The 18,079-nt window shown below is 37.0% G+C and overlaps 2 protein-coding genes across 9 annotated transcripts; both read left to right on the forward strand.

The window, feature by feature from the left end:
• Positions 1 to 308: 308 nt before the first annotated feature.
• On the forward strand, positions 309 to 12,156 carry LOC112554833 (X-ray radiation resistance-associated protein 1-like). The gene is given in 18 exon segments (XM_025222887.1): positions 309 to 393; positions 698 to 897; positions 1,527 to 1,671; positions 2,333 to 2,374; positions 2,377 to 2,429; positions 3,047 to 3,192; positions 3,542 to 3,643; positions 4,042 to 4,417; positions 4,517 to 4,520; positions 4,859 to 4,870; positions 6,089 to 6,252; positions 6,417 to 6,568; positions 6,878 to 6,938; positions 7,279 to 7,608; positions 10,054 to 10,180; positions 10,913 to 11,025; positions 11,411 to 11,581; positions 11,826 to 12,156. Coding segments are annotated over 18 exon segments (2,388 nt in total). The 3' UTR covers positions 11,931 to 12,156.
• A 603-nt stretch (positions 12,157 to 12,759) lies between these two features.
• LOC112555038 lies at positions 12,760 to 17,677 on the forward strand. Of its 8 annotated transcripts, none has more exons than XM_025223171.1 (5): positions 12,768 to 13,186; positions 13,376 to 13,466; positions 14,442 to 14,643; positions 15,166 to 15,354; positions 16,025 to 17,677. In XM_025223171.1, the coding sequence occupies exons 3-5, from the start codon at positions 14,464 to 14,466 to the stop codon at positions 17,207 to 17,209; spliced, it is 1,554 nt and encodes a 517-aa protein (XP_025078956.1). In that variant the 5' UTR covers positions 12,768 to 13,186; positions 13,376 to 13,466; positions 14,442 to 14,463; the 3' UTR covers positions 17,210 to 17,677. The 8 variants fall into 8 exon arrangements, with proteins under 8 accessions (XP_025078952.1, XP_025078956.1, XP_025078955.1 ...); XM_025223170.1 differs by having other exon boundaries at positions 13,380 to 13,466; XM_025223172.1 differs by having other exon boundaries at positions 12,768 to 13,162.
• The last annotated feature ends 402 nt before the right edge of the window (positions 17,678 to 18,079 follow it).

Consider the following 18,079-nt stretch of genomic DNA (forward strand, 5'->3'; position numbering starts at 1 on the left):
CTTTTAAAATGTACTTGCATTGTAATTTTGTAAAGGATATAGAGTGGACACACACAATCACGGATAAACGGGTGCATTGCAAGAGTTCAAGTGGTACTTCAACACCACAGAAAATGAATTGTAAAGAATAATAATAATAATTTTATAATAATTATTATTTACAATTATTATTATTTACAATTATTATTTACAATTATTATTATTATTTACAATTATTATTAGTATTATTATTGCTAAACCTTTCGGTTCTTTTTTCGTTTTAGTTATACTTTTTAGGGTTATCTTAGTTACCCTAGCAATGTTTCAAAATGGCGACGGGGGTGACGCAACCTGGGGGAAATTTGTCTGGTTGTTTCCCTGTCAGAGGACTGATAAAGAGTTATGCTGTCGAAGGTTTGAACCTAAATTTTTAATGTAATGCTAGGATATTTTGCTTATTAATCAAATTTCCTATTTCATTTTCCCTGCGCGTTAACTAGCGTAATTTGTTCTACCAACGATTACTTATTTCAAACAACAGATTTGAATTATTCCAAAGTTGTTTTGCCCTTTCTCTCATTGCTTACATCTGGTGGCAGTAGACTTCTTCTCTCATCTCTTCTTTTAGTTCACACATGTCTGCCACATAAAATTCAATACACCATAGATCTATTTTTGCTACTTCCAATCCATTACAATTAATTTTGCGCGTTTACAGGAGACGGATCATGGCTAGTTGCTTACAGGACAGAGCAGCGCAGGAGATTCAAGGCTGTTTTATGTGGCAAACCACGCACATACTCACGTATAAAACGGGAGAGGAAGAAAACAGAGAAAAAACGTGCTGTGGTGGCAAAACAAAATACAGATGACTTTAGTGACAGTGATGAGAGGCCAGTCCTTGATGGCTTCTTCTTGGTAAAAAAATTTTTTTTTAATTCACAAGAATCAGGTCTGAAAATATCATAGTGCAATGTGCTATGTTGCTGTGCATTCGTTGACACTATAATTTCACCATTCAAGAAAATGTACTTACACATTCATTTCATCAAAATACATTAAGTTTTAAATTTTTTGCATATCCTCCCCACCCCCCACTGACTTGCCCCACATGCATATAAGAAAGGATAAAATCATTCAATCATTCCTTCAGTAAAAAAAAATTGAGTCCCACAAAAATTCATAAAACAGTATTTAATGTTTAGAAAGATTTGATCATTCAGATCCAGCAGAATACTTCAAAAAGTCTTCAAAATCCCTTGTCACTATATCAGTAAATTTTTTATGAAACTTTACACATCTGTCAAAGAATGACAAAGAATGACCACACGATGACTCCCTCTTGCATATAATTATTGGATAATAAATGACCCTATGACCTGCTTATGTGCAGTAATACAGCATTGTATGTTCCTCCTTTTCATAAAACAAGAAACTTGACCATTAGAGTGGTAGTCAGAAAACAACAACAGCTGATAAAGTTTAAAGTTGTTGCTTTGCAAATTGATGCCTTTATTATATACGTTTGTTTGTCTTATGCATTCCAGATGAAACACTGTCACATAGAAGACCCATCTGATGTTTGTTCCATTAACATCTCTGGCCTGAAACTGACAGACGCCAACCAGTCTGACTTTCATATGTTTGACAATGTAGTACACATAAATGCAGGAGAAAATTATCTCCCATTCGGTTTGTTCTGTTTGTCATATGAATTTTACGATAAATTTCTTTACTTCAAGTCTGCCACAAGGACATACCCATGCGAAAGAGAAACAACATAGCTGTACAGTAAAATGTTCATAAAAGAGACCACCGTTGATTATAATGCTGGGGTCTGTATGGTCCCATAAGTTACTCAAGACTATTCAGCTTGCAAAACCTAAAGTGGGTCTTAGTGGCATTTCCTTAGCTTTTTTTAATTACACATGTTCTTATTATTAACAATCAACCTGAGTTAAGTTCATCACAAGACATATTTCCTAAGCCTGAGTGATCACCTCCCTTCTGTTTGTGAGATTAAGACCTTCAACCTTGTTGCTCCATTGGCTGTCCTAAATGGCAAAGGCATTTTCCATATTCCAACATAACATCACAGTTTTGACTTCTTTCTGTGTCTGTTAACAGTTCAAAGGCATGTTAGGGAGTTATTTGCTGATATTTTAGAAATTGCAGAATTGCAGCTTTATAATTATAAAATGAAAGCCATACCAAGAAAAGTTGTACTTTTAGTGAATCAAAAAGGGAAAATAAAGTACAGTAAATTATATTCCATGGTATTCTTCTGGGATTAATGATATGGATACTTTTATCAGAAATTCTATGATAGCTTTAGTAATTTTTCTTTCAACAGGTGCATTTCCAAGCTTTCCTTTTTTAAGAGAACTCGAAGTGCCCTAAATGGTTTGAGGGGCCTGAAGATTCAGCACAATGACTTCCCCTTGCTTGAGGTGAGGTTTCTAAATCATTGCCTGATAGAACAAGCTATTATTGTTACTGGGTCTTTTTGTCAAATTCATTTCCAGTAAATGTGGAGAATGTTTGACAGCTATACATGGCAGTGGCAATAGAAGACACTGTTGAAGCCTTAGGCAACATTGTACACATACTTGTTGGGGTGGGCAATAGTAGAGAGTAAGCATACATATATACATATGTGTGTGTGTGCGCACATGCATCTACATGTAGATCTATTATATCAGCATGTTTGTGCATATCTGTAAAGAAGACAGAGAGCAGGAAAAAGGTGCCATGATTTCTTTTCTCAGCATATTTTCCTGTCTGTTTATTTCTACCTCAAATTAATACCATTAATATCCGACAAGCTAGTTATTCTACAACTAATATCGCATTTTTTTTAATGTATGTGTTCATTTTTCTAAATGAGCATTATTCTTTACAATATAAATAAATTATTATTATCAGATCTGTCTTACTAATACACTAAGATATACTTGTTGTAAGCAAGTGGTAAACAAGCTGCACAAAGTAGTGTGTTTTTGGAAAAATTACAAGAAAACTCTGGAAGTTAGCCTCCACTCTCATGAGAATATTGCTTAAAATCCAGGTGTTGGACCTGTCCTACAACAACCTCTCATATCGTGATGTATTAACCCTTGGACTTCTACCAAACCTACGAATTCTTCAACTGACAGGCAACAATTTTAGCAATCTGCCTCAAGATATGGCTGCGCCATATATATCTGATGACAAGTAAAAGCAAAAAATAAACTGAAGTTTTATATGAGAAATAGAGAGAGTGTGCATGTATGTGCATGTGTGTATGTGTCAGTTGTAGTGAAAATTTGTTTTTAATGATGGTGATCATTTCCAAGGACGAATGCTGTTTTCTTATTTTTAGTTTAGTGTCTTCAAGTTGATTTATATTCCTTTTTAACAAATTATTCTCTGGTGATAAATGTGATACCTCCAGTTCATCAAGATATCTGGAAAGTATACATCATAAATTTACTTTCTGACATGTACACACATCTGACAAAATGCTCACAAAAACATTCGACCAACAAAGAAGAGCAAGCTGAATAACTGGATTTATTTGCAGAAAGGTCAAGAAGAATAGGTACTCTAGGCTAGAGATTCTGTTGCTGGATGACAACAAACTGGAAGACGTCACAGTTTTTTCAGCTCTTGCAAGACTACCCAAGTAAGCAATCTTGAATGTTACTCAGAGAAACAGTTATCATCGATGTCACACTGCTCATACTCTGGTGGCTAAAGATGGTGATGGAAGGAAGTTAAAAATATTTTCTGTTGCTAGTTGCTATAGAATGAGTTTGACAAACTTTGTAAAAACTTTTTGTTTGCTTTAAATGATCACATATTTCTTTAAATATTGCACAATATGGATCATTTTCACAAACTGCACCAATAAATTATGTCAATCTTCTGCATCACACTGTTATCTAGTCTTAAGAAAAACTCTTCCATATTTTTTTAATTATTATATATGACAAATTATTTATCATTTTCTCCAAGTGCATTGATTAAAACTGACTTTACCGATCATCTTAAGATAAAACTCATCCATATTTTCTGCATCAGACTTCGCCATCTCAATATGGAGAAGAATCAGATTACTCAGGTTCCTCATCTGAAGTGTGTTGAAGGTCGCATTTTCATTTACAATGTGTCCGAGCCCAACACAAAAGGCCAACGCAGCGGAAATCACAAAAGCCTAAGAAGTGTCATATCTCAAAATACTGGTCCTGAGACAGTGAACGACCTGTCCCAAAGAAGTCCTTCAATTCATGAGGAAGTGTCTTTGGTGGCAACCATAATGGATACAACTGAAGGTCATCTGTCATCAAAGAAGGCGACATTGGGAACTCAGAGGCAAGGAGAATGTTCTGATGCTGGTGCTGGTGCTGGTGCTGATGCCGATGCCGATGCCGATGCTGATGCTGATGCCGATGCTGATGCCTGATGCCGATGCCGATGCCGATGCCGATGCCGATGCCGATGCTCAGAAGTCAAATGAAGAACAGAGCTATCATGGTAATGTTGTTGATTGATACAGAAAAGTTTGCATTTCTCAAGCATGCTTTTCCATTCCATTTTGTAAATATGGATCCTATTTTTTTTTTAATACATATAGATATGCACATTTCTCTCTCTCTTTTCCTCATACACCTTTTTTCTTGTCTCTTGCTTATCTACATATTCTGATAATTGCTTCCTGACCTTGTTTGCTACTCTCAATGGGTAATCATTTTTTTCATGGTTGACTATCTCTTATGGTTTTGTATTAAGTAACTTAATTAACTTTAACTTCTTAAAACAAGTTCAGTAAATTCACCAGTTTTCCACTTCAGGCTTTCCTTTTTTCACTAACTGTAATTATGTGTTTTAATTTTTGTAGGAGAAAGCTTCAGTAAGTGTTGTTTTTCTAACACATTTACTTTAGATTAAGCATCTTTCAGTGTCTTATACTGCTGCATATGTGTTGTTCTAGCCTTAATGTGAGTAGATGGAGCCAGTTGTATTTGGGGTCTGTCAAAGAATAAAGAAGAAGACTGGAGTGTTTATTTTTCAGTTACCTGCGTATTATTTTACTCATCAACTTGCCTACTTTTAGTCATGCAGTTCCTTTTTTGCTTTGCTAATGCATTAATAACTCACTCGCTTACGATACCGTACATTTATTTATTCATCCGTTACATATTTAATATCTCATTAATTAATTTGTTTTCTCATTTATTCATGATAATATGCTTGATATAAAAGAATGCACTTGAACAATGTACACAGAAATTCCTCTAGTTTTTTTAATAGCACTAAGTTTCAGAAAAAGCACACAATGTACAAATGCTCTTGTCTTTGCATAGGACAAATCTGTATCAGAAATTTAATTAATACACAAAGTGTTAAACCTGAAACTAACCAGAAAATGGCTGTGCATATCAAAATTTACAGTAAACTGATTCTCTAACCTGTTTGGCAGCTCTTAGAATATTTAAATCTTTAATTAGTGTGCTATTTACATTTAATTACTAGGGAGTAAAACATTAATTCAGTATAGCTTTTATTAACATTTTTGTATCATTATGTATTTTCACATTTTATTATAAGCCTGATTTCTTAAAGAAGGATGTCTAATATTGTTAATCATATTTCTTCCATCATATTAACAGCAATGAAAATGTGTTATAGGATATATTGTAGAATGTTTCTGCATTACACTGTCATTTATTTGTTCTTAAATCATGACAGTCTTAATTTGGCCATTTGTGTTAGTGGTGCACATGGGGTATGGGAAGGAGGTGTGTGTGTGAGCACACGTCCTAGTGTGTACATGTATTTGTGTGTGAGAATGTGTGCTTGTGTGAATATATGACTCTGTATGTGTGTGTGATTGTATGTCCAAGCAAATGCAATGTAAATATTTTTAAAATATCTCTTTTTCCCTTACAAAACAATTACCATTTTGTTTGATATATATTATCATTAAATGCTTTTAATGCATGTAATATACTCAAATGGTAGAACTGCATGACTTTGAGAATCCATTAATAAGCACATGAGAGCATTCAACAGCAGACCTTGCCTGCCAAATATTTTCCATGAATGAAACTATAAACTACTTTTGCAGCTCTTCTAACAGATGACTTCAGCCTTGGTGATCTGAGTGCTCGTATCCATGAACTTGTGAAAGAAGAAACTGACGAAAACCAAAATGAGGCTAATGAGGATGTAGAACTCAAACCTTTGTCACCTTTTCCAGAACTGCGGTCGTTGAATTTGGCACATAACAAGGTAACTTGTTTTCTCTTTATTTCTATCATCAGGTACAGGTCAGGTTTTCATGGTTTCACCTTTCAACCACTCCCCTAAACCACCAAGAAAATTTTTTTTTCCAGTGATTTGCTTGTGAGCACAGCAAAAGAGCTGATATATTTTCCTGGTTTGATTTTCTCCAGATTGAGGTGGAGAGTGCTCTGCTGGCAGTAGCTACATGGCCGGCGCTAGTCCATCTCATCATCCATTCCAACCCTCTGACAACTCAGCATGCTGGGGACCCTCCTTTGCTAAAACAATTCTTATCAGATCGCTTAGGCATTAGACTGCAGAGGTAACTAATGATATGTGCTTCCATTCTTTTAGAAAGAGCTTGCTAATCACTTCAGAAGTGTTGCTATTAAGCAAACTGTTTACAAGATGAGATAATCAAGAATTGTTAATCGGCATTTTTTCATCAATTATTGATGCGACAGGTTTAAGACTAAAGGAATGTAACTGGTAACTGGTGCTTTTGGTTCATTAAATTTTGACATTACCAGATATCTGAGCTATAGGTTCTACGCTGTCATTAGTGTTTGAGACACTTCCTACAGATATTTTAGACTGCAGCACTGTAATCATAAATGATTTTTTTTTAAAGGCAAGTCAGGGTTCGCTCTGGAAAACACCGCATAGAAATGCAGCAGAACAAGGCAAGAAAGGTGAGCATATAATGGGAGGAAGGAGAGGACTACATCACAACTCTACTCCATTCTGTTTTCAAGCATTTTAATTCATAGACTGGGTTTATTTGCACACATGCATGTTTAAATTTAGTGGTTTTCCCTTTCTAAAGATTCAATTTCAATTCAATTCAATTTCAATTTAACTTTATTATCTCACTAGGAGAAATTACAAGACGTGGTAAAACAACTGGCTTATATTTCTATATTATTTCATTGTCTCTGACTTTTTAAAGTCTAGGAAGCATTTAAAACTGAGGCCATTGATAAGCTTCACTGTGGTCTTTATGATCTTGCATGAGGACGTTTCTTTATGCAGGTTTCAGACAAGATCCCAAAGGTCCCTCGCTCGACCATTGAAGAGAGGCTTGCCATAGAGGCTCCTACTCCAAAACCGGTCCTTTTGGGTTCTGATGCTTGGATGCTTGGTGAAAGTCTTTCAGACTTTGATGGTAAAACTTCAAGATGGAAGCCTGAATCTCTAAAACCAGAAAGAGAACTCTCAGTCAATCAGTCAGCCATCAGAAATTATGAGGACAGACATAAGTGGCCAGGTGGGATGGTAAATGAAGAGGAGAATGCTGGTTACAACAATAAAAAGTCACAGAAACCAGGAGCAGCTTACTCTGATACCTTTTACATGACACAGGTAATACACAGTCCACAGTGGGGTCTTGTTTTTATGTTGGCAATAGCAGTTGTTTGAGCCCCTCTCATGTCATGCAGGTTAGCTTGAGCCCAAATTGCTATAATATATTTATTGCTCAAAATGCCTCAAAAACAAGACTGATACTGAAGTTTTAGAGTTTACTTATCATCTTTAAATATTTCCTCAACTTATTCAGATATTTATCCAGTATTTGAACAAACAACTTGCTGTCTGTTTGAAATTCAAGAATCAATATCAAACTCATTAAGTCTTTTTGCATCAATGTTGTCAATAAAGTCTGTAGGTAAGGTCTTGCAGTTTGCTGTTGGTAGAAGGCATCAGATCAATGGTATCTATAAAGCACAGGTTGCATAGGGGCCTCCCACCAATGGCAATGAAGGTATGATGGTGATAGAAAGCATTCCAGTGGACATCCACTGTTGTCTGAAAGAAGTCTCCCACTTGGTTGGTGAACTGTTCTGCACTTGTTGAGCTCTTGTTTAGCACTTCAATGACTTGAATGAAGGTCTCTTTGATATTGAATTTTCCTATCTGATCCTACAGCATGACTTTGCATGGGTGGTTGATTAGGCTGATGGTTCAGAAGTTTGGTACTGTTCGGAAAGGATATGACTAGTGACTGAGTCTACTCAGCTCTCCACTTCTGTCTCATCTCACAAAGCATGCACCACTTTTCAGAATTTAGAATCATGTTTACTTTCTCAGCTGATAAAATTTCTCTTTCCCAGATCATCTAGAATCTTGGTGTTTTTGTTAATGCATCAGTATCTCTTGAATTTCATATCCATGAGGTCTGTAAGTCTGTCTTTCTTGAATTTCACAGGATCAGTCACATCTGACTCTTCATGTCAGTTCCTGCCACCAAAATGCTCATGTCTGCTTTTTGTGTTGTCCTGGCCGGATTACTGCAACTGTACTCGCCAGTCTCCCTGTCTACTGGACAAACTTTAAAGGGGTCAGAATAATGCTGGTTGTATTGTCTTCCACAGGTGAAAATCAGATCATGCTATTGCCCTCCTCCATGAGCTTCACTGCCAGTCCGAGCTCACATTGATTACAATATCACAAGACTGTGACAACATTTCTTCATGGCATTGCCCCAACGTATGTGTGAGCTACGAATGCCTTACCACCCAAATTTGTCTCTTTGGTCTGCTTGTATTGCTCTCCTCTCTGTGTCATGCATGAGACAGGGAAAATTTCTCAGACACTCCTTTTCCTTCTCAGTCCCCACTGTTTGGAATTCTTTTACCTTTTTTCTGCTTCATGTCTGCTTCTGAAGTTTTCAAATCCAGCCTAAAAACCCATCTCTAGACATTTCTTTAAGAAATATCTCCCATAACCAAGAATACTGTTTTGCTCATTGTTATGTTCTTCGTCCATGTATTAAGTCCATGTTTGCCATGGTGTCGTTTTTTTGCTGACTCCTATGTTTCTTGTATAGTTGACTGATAGTTCATTTTATAATCATGTGTAGTGTATTGAGCTCAAATCCACACAGGGAAATCATCATCATTATATCACAAAAATCTCCATTATCTTTGAAGTTAAGTCTTGGTTGTATGCTCATACACCATGCTAATTCATAGAAAGTTGGTCATGCTACCTGATTCAGTACCTGGAGCCATTAGTGAGCTTGATGGGTGTTCCATTGTCTTCTTCAGTCATAAACCTGTGTTATACTATGATATCTGGTATGTCTCTAGACAATTAAACTTGTTTCTAAAATCTACAGAACTGCATAATTTGTGCTAAGCAATGTTGGCACAACCTGTCAGCATCTTTCTACTCAGTCTGACCACATCCTTGTGTTTGCCTTGCTTTATCAAAACTTGACTACATTCATTCTCTCTTGTCCATCTGTCTTTCAGTTCCTTGTCAACAAACTCCAGCTGCTCCAAAACTCTGTTGCACAGCTCATACTCTAAGCATGCAAATGAGATCATGCAAAACCTCTTCTCTGCATAGTGTCTTCATGTCCAGGCTTGTATATACACTATAGTTTCAGCTATGTTTTGCTTCCACTTCTTTCCAGGTTGTGCCTTTTCTGAATTCTCTAACCTTCTACACTCTAAGCAGGTATCTTCATTCTTCTGCAGACACTTGCCTCCTTTCTGTTTCCAGAAAACCTTTGGTGAACATATTTGACCATTCAGCATAAACTTGTTGGAATTCCCTCCCCTACATAAAACACCGTCAGCAGAAAAAAAAGAATCTTTCAAATACGTGCTTAAAACACACTTAAAAAACTATCTTGAGTTTAGGCCCCTTGTTTTATGCTGGCTGTTGTTCCATATCATCTGTAGCGTTCACCTTTTTATGTACGACATATTGCTCACGTGCTTGATCAGCAATCAGAGTACAAGATGTTAATTTTATAGTAGAGTTTTGTACAGATTATTATCATTATCTATTATCATTAAGCTGGAGGAGGAAGTCTTAGCAGCAGTTGACAAGAGAGACCAGAAAACTAAAACTGATCGCTACAAAGGTTATGAAATCTTCCTTGACATTGACCATGAAAAAGACCTTGATGAAGAACTGCCCAAAGGTATGGACACTGAAAGAAACAAACTCCATTATCTATAAGAGTTGTAAGCACCAAGAATTTTCAGGAATAATAATAAGTAGAAGTGATCTTATATGGTGTGATACCCCAGCCAAAGCTGGGTTGATGTTCTTTTGAAAATACAAGTGGCATTCACAGAAAGAAACAGAAAAACTCTTATTGCAATGCAAGTGAAGTATTACATACTAACACACAAGCAGTAAACACAGACACATGAACAGTGACACATAAACAAGCATACAGAGATGTCAAAACCTATCACATAGATAATTATGAACACACATGGTTGCACTGTCTAGTTGTTGGCCTTGACAGTAACAGATTCATGTAACAACTATAAACAGATATACACATACATGCAGCTCAATATTTCTCATTTCTATAGAAGATTGATGACTATAAGTCTGCGAAAGAGCAACAAAGGCCATGGTGATGTAGTTATCTTCCACCAGTTCTGACTGCATAAAGGCTCACATACTCATGCAGGACGTGTAACTAATGTGATATATAACTGAAGAGATGAATTGCTACAAGAGAGTAATTTATGGTAAAGAAAGCAAGAAAAAGATGTATTAAAAACAATTCTGGAAAGACTTACTTTGTTGCTCTTTGCACAGAAAGTAATCTTTAGCTTATACCCCAAATTATTTCTGTTACACATATGCTTCGTGTAATAAGAAACCTGCTTCTAGCTTTCAGGTGAATTTATTTCAGATATTCAAGGGAATATCCGTGCCCTGAAGTACACATTGGAACATCCCCTTGTATACAGAGATACCTCTGTCGACTTGGACAGAGTAAAGCGCAAAGTTCCTGAGTTTAGACGAGTGAGTGGTCTGGATTACAGGAACGTTTACTACCAATGTCAAGAGTTGACTCAACAACAAAAAATTTTTCACAAAAAAGTGACTTTTTACATTTCCTACACATAGTTCTTTTGGCAAAGTGGAGATAAGTTTGTTCATTCCACATCCATTTATATTAACTGGCTGTTAATAAAATGAGATGTGCCTGTGAATTGAAAGCTTTATTTTTTTTCTATTTTAAAGGGAAGTAAGCGATAGCATCATGCTGTGAAACAAGTTTAGAGCATTAGCAGGGCCAGTCGCCAGAACGTTTGAGGGAATGCAACATCTATCATTCTTTTTTAGGGTAGGTAGGGTTAGGGTTAGATATATTTAAAATATATTGCACCATTGTTATTGCCTGCAGGTTCCTATTCCCCCTGCTCAGCCTCATAAGTCTCATCAAGAACATGTTGATGATGTTTTGGAAAACCTGAGGACCCTAAAAACAGTGGAAGAAGAGAAGTTGGCAGATGTCCTGAGACATCCTCGAAAGTTCAACAAAAAATTCCCTGATGCTCCTCATCTTCTAGGACAGGTATTACTGTTTTCACAGGCATCATTAAGTAAGTATTAAAGTTGATGGACTGCATTTTATTGTACAGTTTTACAAAGATCAGTCATTCAGTGAGTCAGTCTCTCTCTCTCAAAAATACACACACACACAAACATGTGATGCCAATCAATAAAACACACCTGGAATCTGCTGGATTTGAAAATGGGAGATTTCTTCCAAAAGCATCAAAAGAATCAGATTTCAGACAAGTTCATTTCCTTTTCAGATTCAGCGACGCTACAATGCTGTAAGAGCAAACTCAATAAAGCCAACACAAGAAGCAAAAAATGTTGTTGATGAAGCGTTTAAGGTTCTCAACAAACGCAGATAAACATTCCAACCTGTAATGTGACCCCTGGCACAACTTTTCTGAACCCAAGATGAAGTATCAGCTAGTTCCAAATCAGAGCATGGCTTCAGCATCCAGTAACTGTATAAATTGATAGGTTTGGATCCTGATATTATTTTATACCAGTACTTAGCTTCTTGATCAATGATCTGTAACTGTGCCAGACTTGAAAAATGTACTGATTAAAAATAAACTGAATAACACTTTCTGTAAACTGTTCTTTGTGTGTCATTTGATTTCGGGTTTTTAAAGATTCTCCAGTTTTATGAAAGTGGTATCTATGTTTAAAAAATTGTCTGTCTGCTTTATGTGCTGATGATCTGTAACACCTAATCCATCCAAGTTGCTCTCTTTAATCTGTGCAAGAGAGGGAGAGACAGCAACAATGATTAAATGAAATGAAAATTTGGATTTTGCATGATCAGAATTTAATGAATGATACATAAAATGTCGGACTCATCACATCTTCAGTCATACATAATCAAATCTGCAAAGAGGCCACTGCAATTTTTATGCTGCAGTAAGCTATTTCATTTTAGAAAATGTTAATGTAACCTTATAATTTTCAAACACCCACTAATTCCTTCCTTCCCCCAGTATATCCCCCTTCCCACCATGTAAATAAAGTGAACAAACTGATGACCCAGCCTTTACATCATTGTCAGACGTTAACACACACAAACCCACTGACTGACACTCAATTTGCCTGGTGCTGAACTCGTAAGAAGTAAACTTGAACGACCTGACTGTGGGCTGTGTCCCCAGCAAGTCGAAGTGTAAGTCGAAATCGCAGAGAAACGGTCACACTGAGATTTTCCTCGGATATTACAAAGCTGTGGGGGTAGAGCAGGATAAAGCAACACGACAGGAGGACTATACACAGGAATTACCTATTGCCTGTGGGGGCGTTAAACATTGACCCGCCAACTAGGAAAATGTCAGGAAGAAGGGAACTCGGAGACATAGGAAGGAACAATCAAGAGAGGAAGACGTCTCAGGGGACTCAGAAGATGAAGTGAGAGTGGTGGGCGTGGAAATCGAGCCTACACCCACTGTTGAGGCCTTCTGCGATTTGTTCCAGAACTAACCTCTAACGGAGAGGATCAGCCAGAGCATATATATGGGGCACAAGAGGAAGGAATTAGGGACAGGGATTGCCCCGAAAACATGCCTATAGGCGTTCTCAGAAGAACAGCTAGGAGACCAGAGAACAGGTTAATCCATGGACGTGTATTTAGGTTCGTGGTTAAATCTGATGCAAAAATACACTGCATGAGAATTAGATCCCCCAGTCTGGGAAGCAGAAGTTACGAACCAACCTTTATTTTTGTCAAGAGAGTACTTGCTTAGAGGCATTTTGACCAGTTTACTTTGCATGTAATCCTATGGAGAGATTATGCTTTTTTTTTTTCTTTTTTTTTTCAAAGACAGAAATCGGAAATGGTTGCACTTCTGGGGAAACAGCGCCCATTTCAATTTAGGAGGAAGGGTGACTGCAACACCCCATGACATTTAAGGGTATGTTGTGTGTATTTACACAGTTAATAGTTTTAGTTCTCTGAGAATACTTTTTTATTCTTCAACTCTCGCCAGGGTCGCGAGACTTGAACGCTTTCCGGTCATGCCATGCACTTTCTGTAGTTTCTTGGGTTAGAGACGGTGAGCGTGACCCGAAGCATTAGGTTGTCCTAAATCAGGTTGGTAGAAAGTAATCTTGTCTTTAGATTGCTAAGACCATAGCCTAAGAGAATGTTACAATTTTGTTTGATTTTCGTTTATCACGTGTAGGATGATTAAGGAGAAAAGCGATATTCTCGTGCAGCATTTTTATGACGATGCCGATGTTAGGCTTATATGAAATATTACTGTGGTTACAAGCACAAGACCATGTTGAGGATGTATTTTCATGTGCACTGAGTTTAAAATACGCAGAATGCTTGTAGATTTTAGTACGGAAAGATACCATCGTTTTAAATAAATATTATTTCCTGCAGAAAAATTAATGAAATATAACTTGTATGTGTGCTGTAGTGATTCATATTTTATTAATGGGTACGGATGTTTGGAGCAGAGTTTACAATCCCACTTACATTACTAAACACGTCGTATAAATGTCGTATAAATACGTATCAGTAGCGCAAACTTACAGTCAAAAAGACTTAGTAGAATCATTCGCCTGTCGTTTAAGACTGACAGCTGCGCAGCAAGAGCTCATCATTTCTTTTACAGATGACAAGAACATCTCGGGTAGAGGTTGTGTATGCTCCTAGTTCATTTTTTAATCTTGAATCTTGGAAGTTCGCGCGGCTAAACCCCCGACCTCTTCATCAGTCAGGTAACTGGGAGCAATAATATGGAGTTGTGGTTCCTATTAGTCCCCCTTATAACACAAATACCATAATGAATGCTAAGTACATCATTTTAGGGGAGGAGGTCTAAATCAGTTATTGCATTGCTCGATTATTATTCTCCTGCTTTATTGTCTTTGTGCAGTGGTTTAATTAAGATCAACAACATGCTGAAATCAGCTGTAATAAGTTTACTTTTGAGGTGCCAGACTCAAAAGTTGATGGTTTTTCGACGATCTCCCATCTTCACATGCAAAAGAAAGCTTCATGACAACAATAGCAGAAGCATGAACAAAGCACCATGTACTTTAACTGAGGAGGATGCTGATCAAAATACTGTCACTACGGTATTTTTTCTCTTTTTTTTTTTGTAAGGGAAGTCACTTGCTTATTCTGGTTCTTCCCTGCCTGCCTGTCACACTGAAATTTAAAAAAAAATTGGGAGAAGTTGTCTTCGTCAACCTTCATGTCCAGCGTTATTTTGGACATACATGAATATTTATACATTAATACATGTTTTTCTGTAAAACTGTGACTGGATGTGTTATAATAATAATAGAACTTATAAAGTGCTGTTTACCATCCAAAGTCAGGCTCACAGCACTTTTAAAAAACTACTTACATTTTTACTAACTTTAAAACATCCTGCGCATTAACCCTCTCTTTCCAACAGATACATGTCCACAGTGTAAGGCATAATCATAACCCATACACTGACACAAGAAACACGGTGTTAAAAAGTTTTTGTGTTCATGGTCTGATTGGACAGCAAGAGATTGAGACTGAAAGGGTTTAAATGAATATTTCTTCTTCAACTTATAGTTTTGTCAAACCTATAAAAAGGAAACAAATTGTGATTTGTGTTTCAGGTGGTGGAACAGATCATTAATATTATTTCAGGCCAACTAAATGCAAATAATGTTAGAGCTTACAGTGAAATTCTTCGTCGTATAACTACATTGGATAGAGTTGGCTGCTCATTGGCTGAAACACAGAACAACTTGGATGTTCTCAAACTTACAGAGCAGGATGTTTTGCAGAGAGCTAGAATCTTGAAGGTAAAAGAAGTCATAGCATGTTGTAATTTTTATACAACTTTATTTTCTCCCTAGAGAAATAGTTATATATTCAACTTCCATAGTATGCAAACCATGTAAAACTGTGACTTTGCAAACATCAAAAGATTAGTATTTATAGAAAAGTTCTATATTTAACATTGAAATGGTAGCAAAAAAAATCCACGAGCATAAATCCGTGCCTAACCTCCTCCACACACGCACATATTTGTCAAGCCTTGTTTAGGAGTGTTATGGGCAAGGATATAAAAGTTTTTCATCCTGCCTGTCAATGTCATTAGAGCTCTCAGTCTTAACTACAATAGGAGTCACCTAGGATCCTGCTGGCCTCTGTCATCACCTAACATTTGTACATTACACTGAGGATTTTCATTCTCCCATGAATCTTCATTCACCTCTCTCATATTCAAGTGATCATCACCTAACATTTGTACATTACACTGAGGATTTTCATTCTCCCATGAATCTTCATATTCACCTCTCTCATATTCAAGTGATGCAGAATAGATTATTTTCTTTTGTCAAGCCTGATAGCTGAGTGAGTTTTCATCACTACTGATATCTTTATAGTATAAATGTTAGTAGCATCAGGCTTTATTGTTTGTACATTTCTTTTGTTTTCTTTTTATTTTAATCTGTAATTGCTTTTCAGGGACTGGGACAGTCAGAGATTTCAGTTGATTTGCTGATGATGGTGGGCTCAAAACCAGCAGAGAAAGTTGGCCGTCTCCTGGCAGAGAGAAAGAAGATGATCAAGTTTCTCTGTAAAGTGCTGGACTGCTCTGAACCTGAGCTGGAGGTTTTGAAACAAAAGAACAAACATCTGAAGAGAGTTTACTCACGCAGCGTAAAGGACCTGGAGGAAAAAGTGAAGTTTCTGCAACAATATTCCATTAGCAACAGAGACTTGAGGGATGCACCAGAGATACTAAACACCAGAATGTCAGTACTTGAAGCCCGAATGGTCATGCTTCATAAATTGAAGGAAGAAGGAAAGCTTCACTTTGAGAAGTGGCCGTTGAATACAATAGCTGCTACAAAAAGCATTTTTAATTCTCGAGTTAAGCAAGCCTTAGAGAATCAGCGTGAGATAGACGGTTCACCTTTAAGTTACTCTTCTATTGCCAAGTGCTTAGGTGTGACAGAGAAAGACATTTGCGATGTAAGCATCAACATCCCGAACCTGTTTCCCTCCGTAGCGAACAGAAAAATCAGATACCTTCTCGACCAAGGCCTGCATCGCCATGACATCTTGAACCATATGTATGTCCTAAAGCATCCCATGAGCAAACTTAAAGTGGCCTTCAAAAGATGTCATGAGATAGGCTTTACCCAGCCACCCATCAACATGGTCCTGACTTTCATTCGCTCTGCCCGGTTGCCCCAGTCTTCTGGTTCTATAGCCCGCAATCACTGGTATCTCTGCACTCTTCTTGGTGTGACAAAATCCCAGCTTCCACACAAGGAGTCATGCAGACCTGTGTGGTCAGCTGACAGACTGGTCATCAAGCGTAATTATGACTTTTTAACATCTAACGGCTTTGGAAAGGAGGATATTCTAAGTTGCATCACTATTCTGGCTCATGACAGTAACATCCTTCAGGAGTATTATCAAAAGCTGTGGCAACGACCTGATGTAAAACCTTTTGCAGGGCTTGAGGTATGGCAAGACAGGAAACATGTTCTTAACCTCTTGCAATATGTGCTGGAAAAGGACATGAACTTTCACGCTGTGGCATTTAATGCATATGTTGAGCTTGGTGATGAAGGACACATAACAGATGACGTTAGTGAGATTGAAGCAGATCATTCAGAGAATGAGTTAGAATGGCTTTGATAGTGGATGGAGTGCTAAAGAAATGCAGTAATTGCTGAAAGTTTTATGGCTTACAGTGTATTGCTAGTCCTTTCCTGAGACCATTTTCAGGGCTGCTGCAGTGTATATTTTTATAAGAAATTTGTAAGATTTAAGGCTGATGAACAGATGCTGACCAATCTGAGCTAGTAGTGAGAAGTCATGTAGGTAAGGATTAGTGTATCAGCAGGAAGCTAGTGACATCTCACTAAGTCTGTACTGATAAATTTATGCTATGTTAGAAATAAAATTCTTTGGATATATATATATCCTATATAAACTGATGTTACAAAGACAAGTGTCATAGTCATCTTTATATAAATTATCACAAATTTCAGGCAGAGTGAAATGTTTATGAAGCAATTTTGAGTACTTATACCGATTATCCAACAGCTATGCCAGTAATTAAGTTTTATTTTTCTGTTTCCAAGTAAAAACGTTATCTTTTTATACACTTTTGTTGGCTATCTTTCATTTTTGCAATATTAAATGCTGTCACATGAAAGGAATAATAATAACTGTGTGATTTATATAGTGCATAATCATGCTGTCAATGCTTAAGACTAGTAGGAGACTGGGAAGACTATGAAGGATGGAACAACTATGAAAACAAGTAATAAAAGACAGAAGACAGAGAATGTTGATTGGTGTCGGGAGTTACAGCCCTTGGAACATGTGTTTTTAGTGCAAATTCAGAAGATTAAGTAGTGGGCAGATGGCATATATGGAAGGTAAAAGAGCTCGTTTTGCAGTAACTAAAAATCCAGTAACCATATGTGGTTGTTCTGGTGACAGGGATAGAGAGTATGCTCATCAGACGAAGAGCAAAGTAGTCTGGGATGTAGAAGAGAA

Source organism: Pomacea canaliculata, linkage group LG14 (assembly GCF_003073045.1).
Source record: "Pomacea canaliculata isolate SZHN2017 linkage group LG14, ASM307304v1, whole genome shotgun sequence".
Taxonomy (NCBI): Eukaryota; Metazoa; Mollusca; class Gastropoda; order Architaenioglossa; family Ampullariidae; genus Pomacea; species Pomacea canaliculata.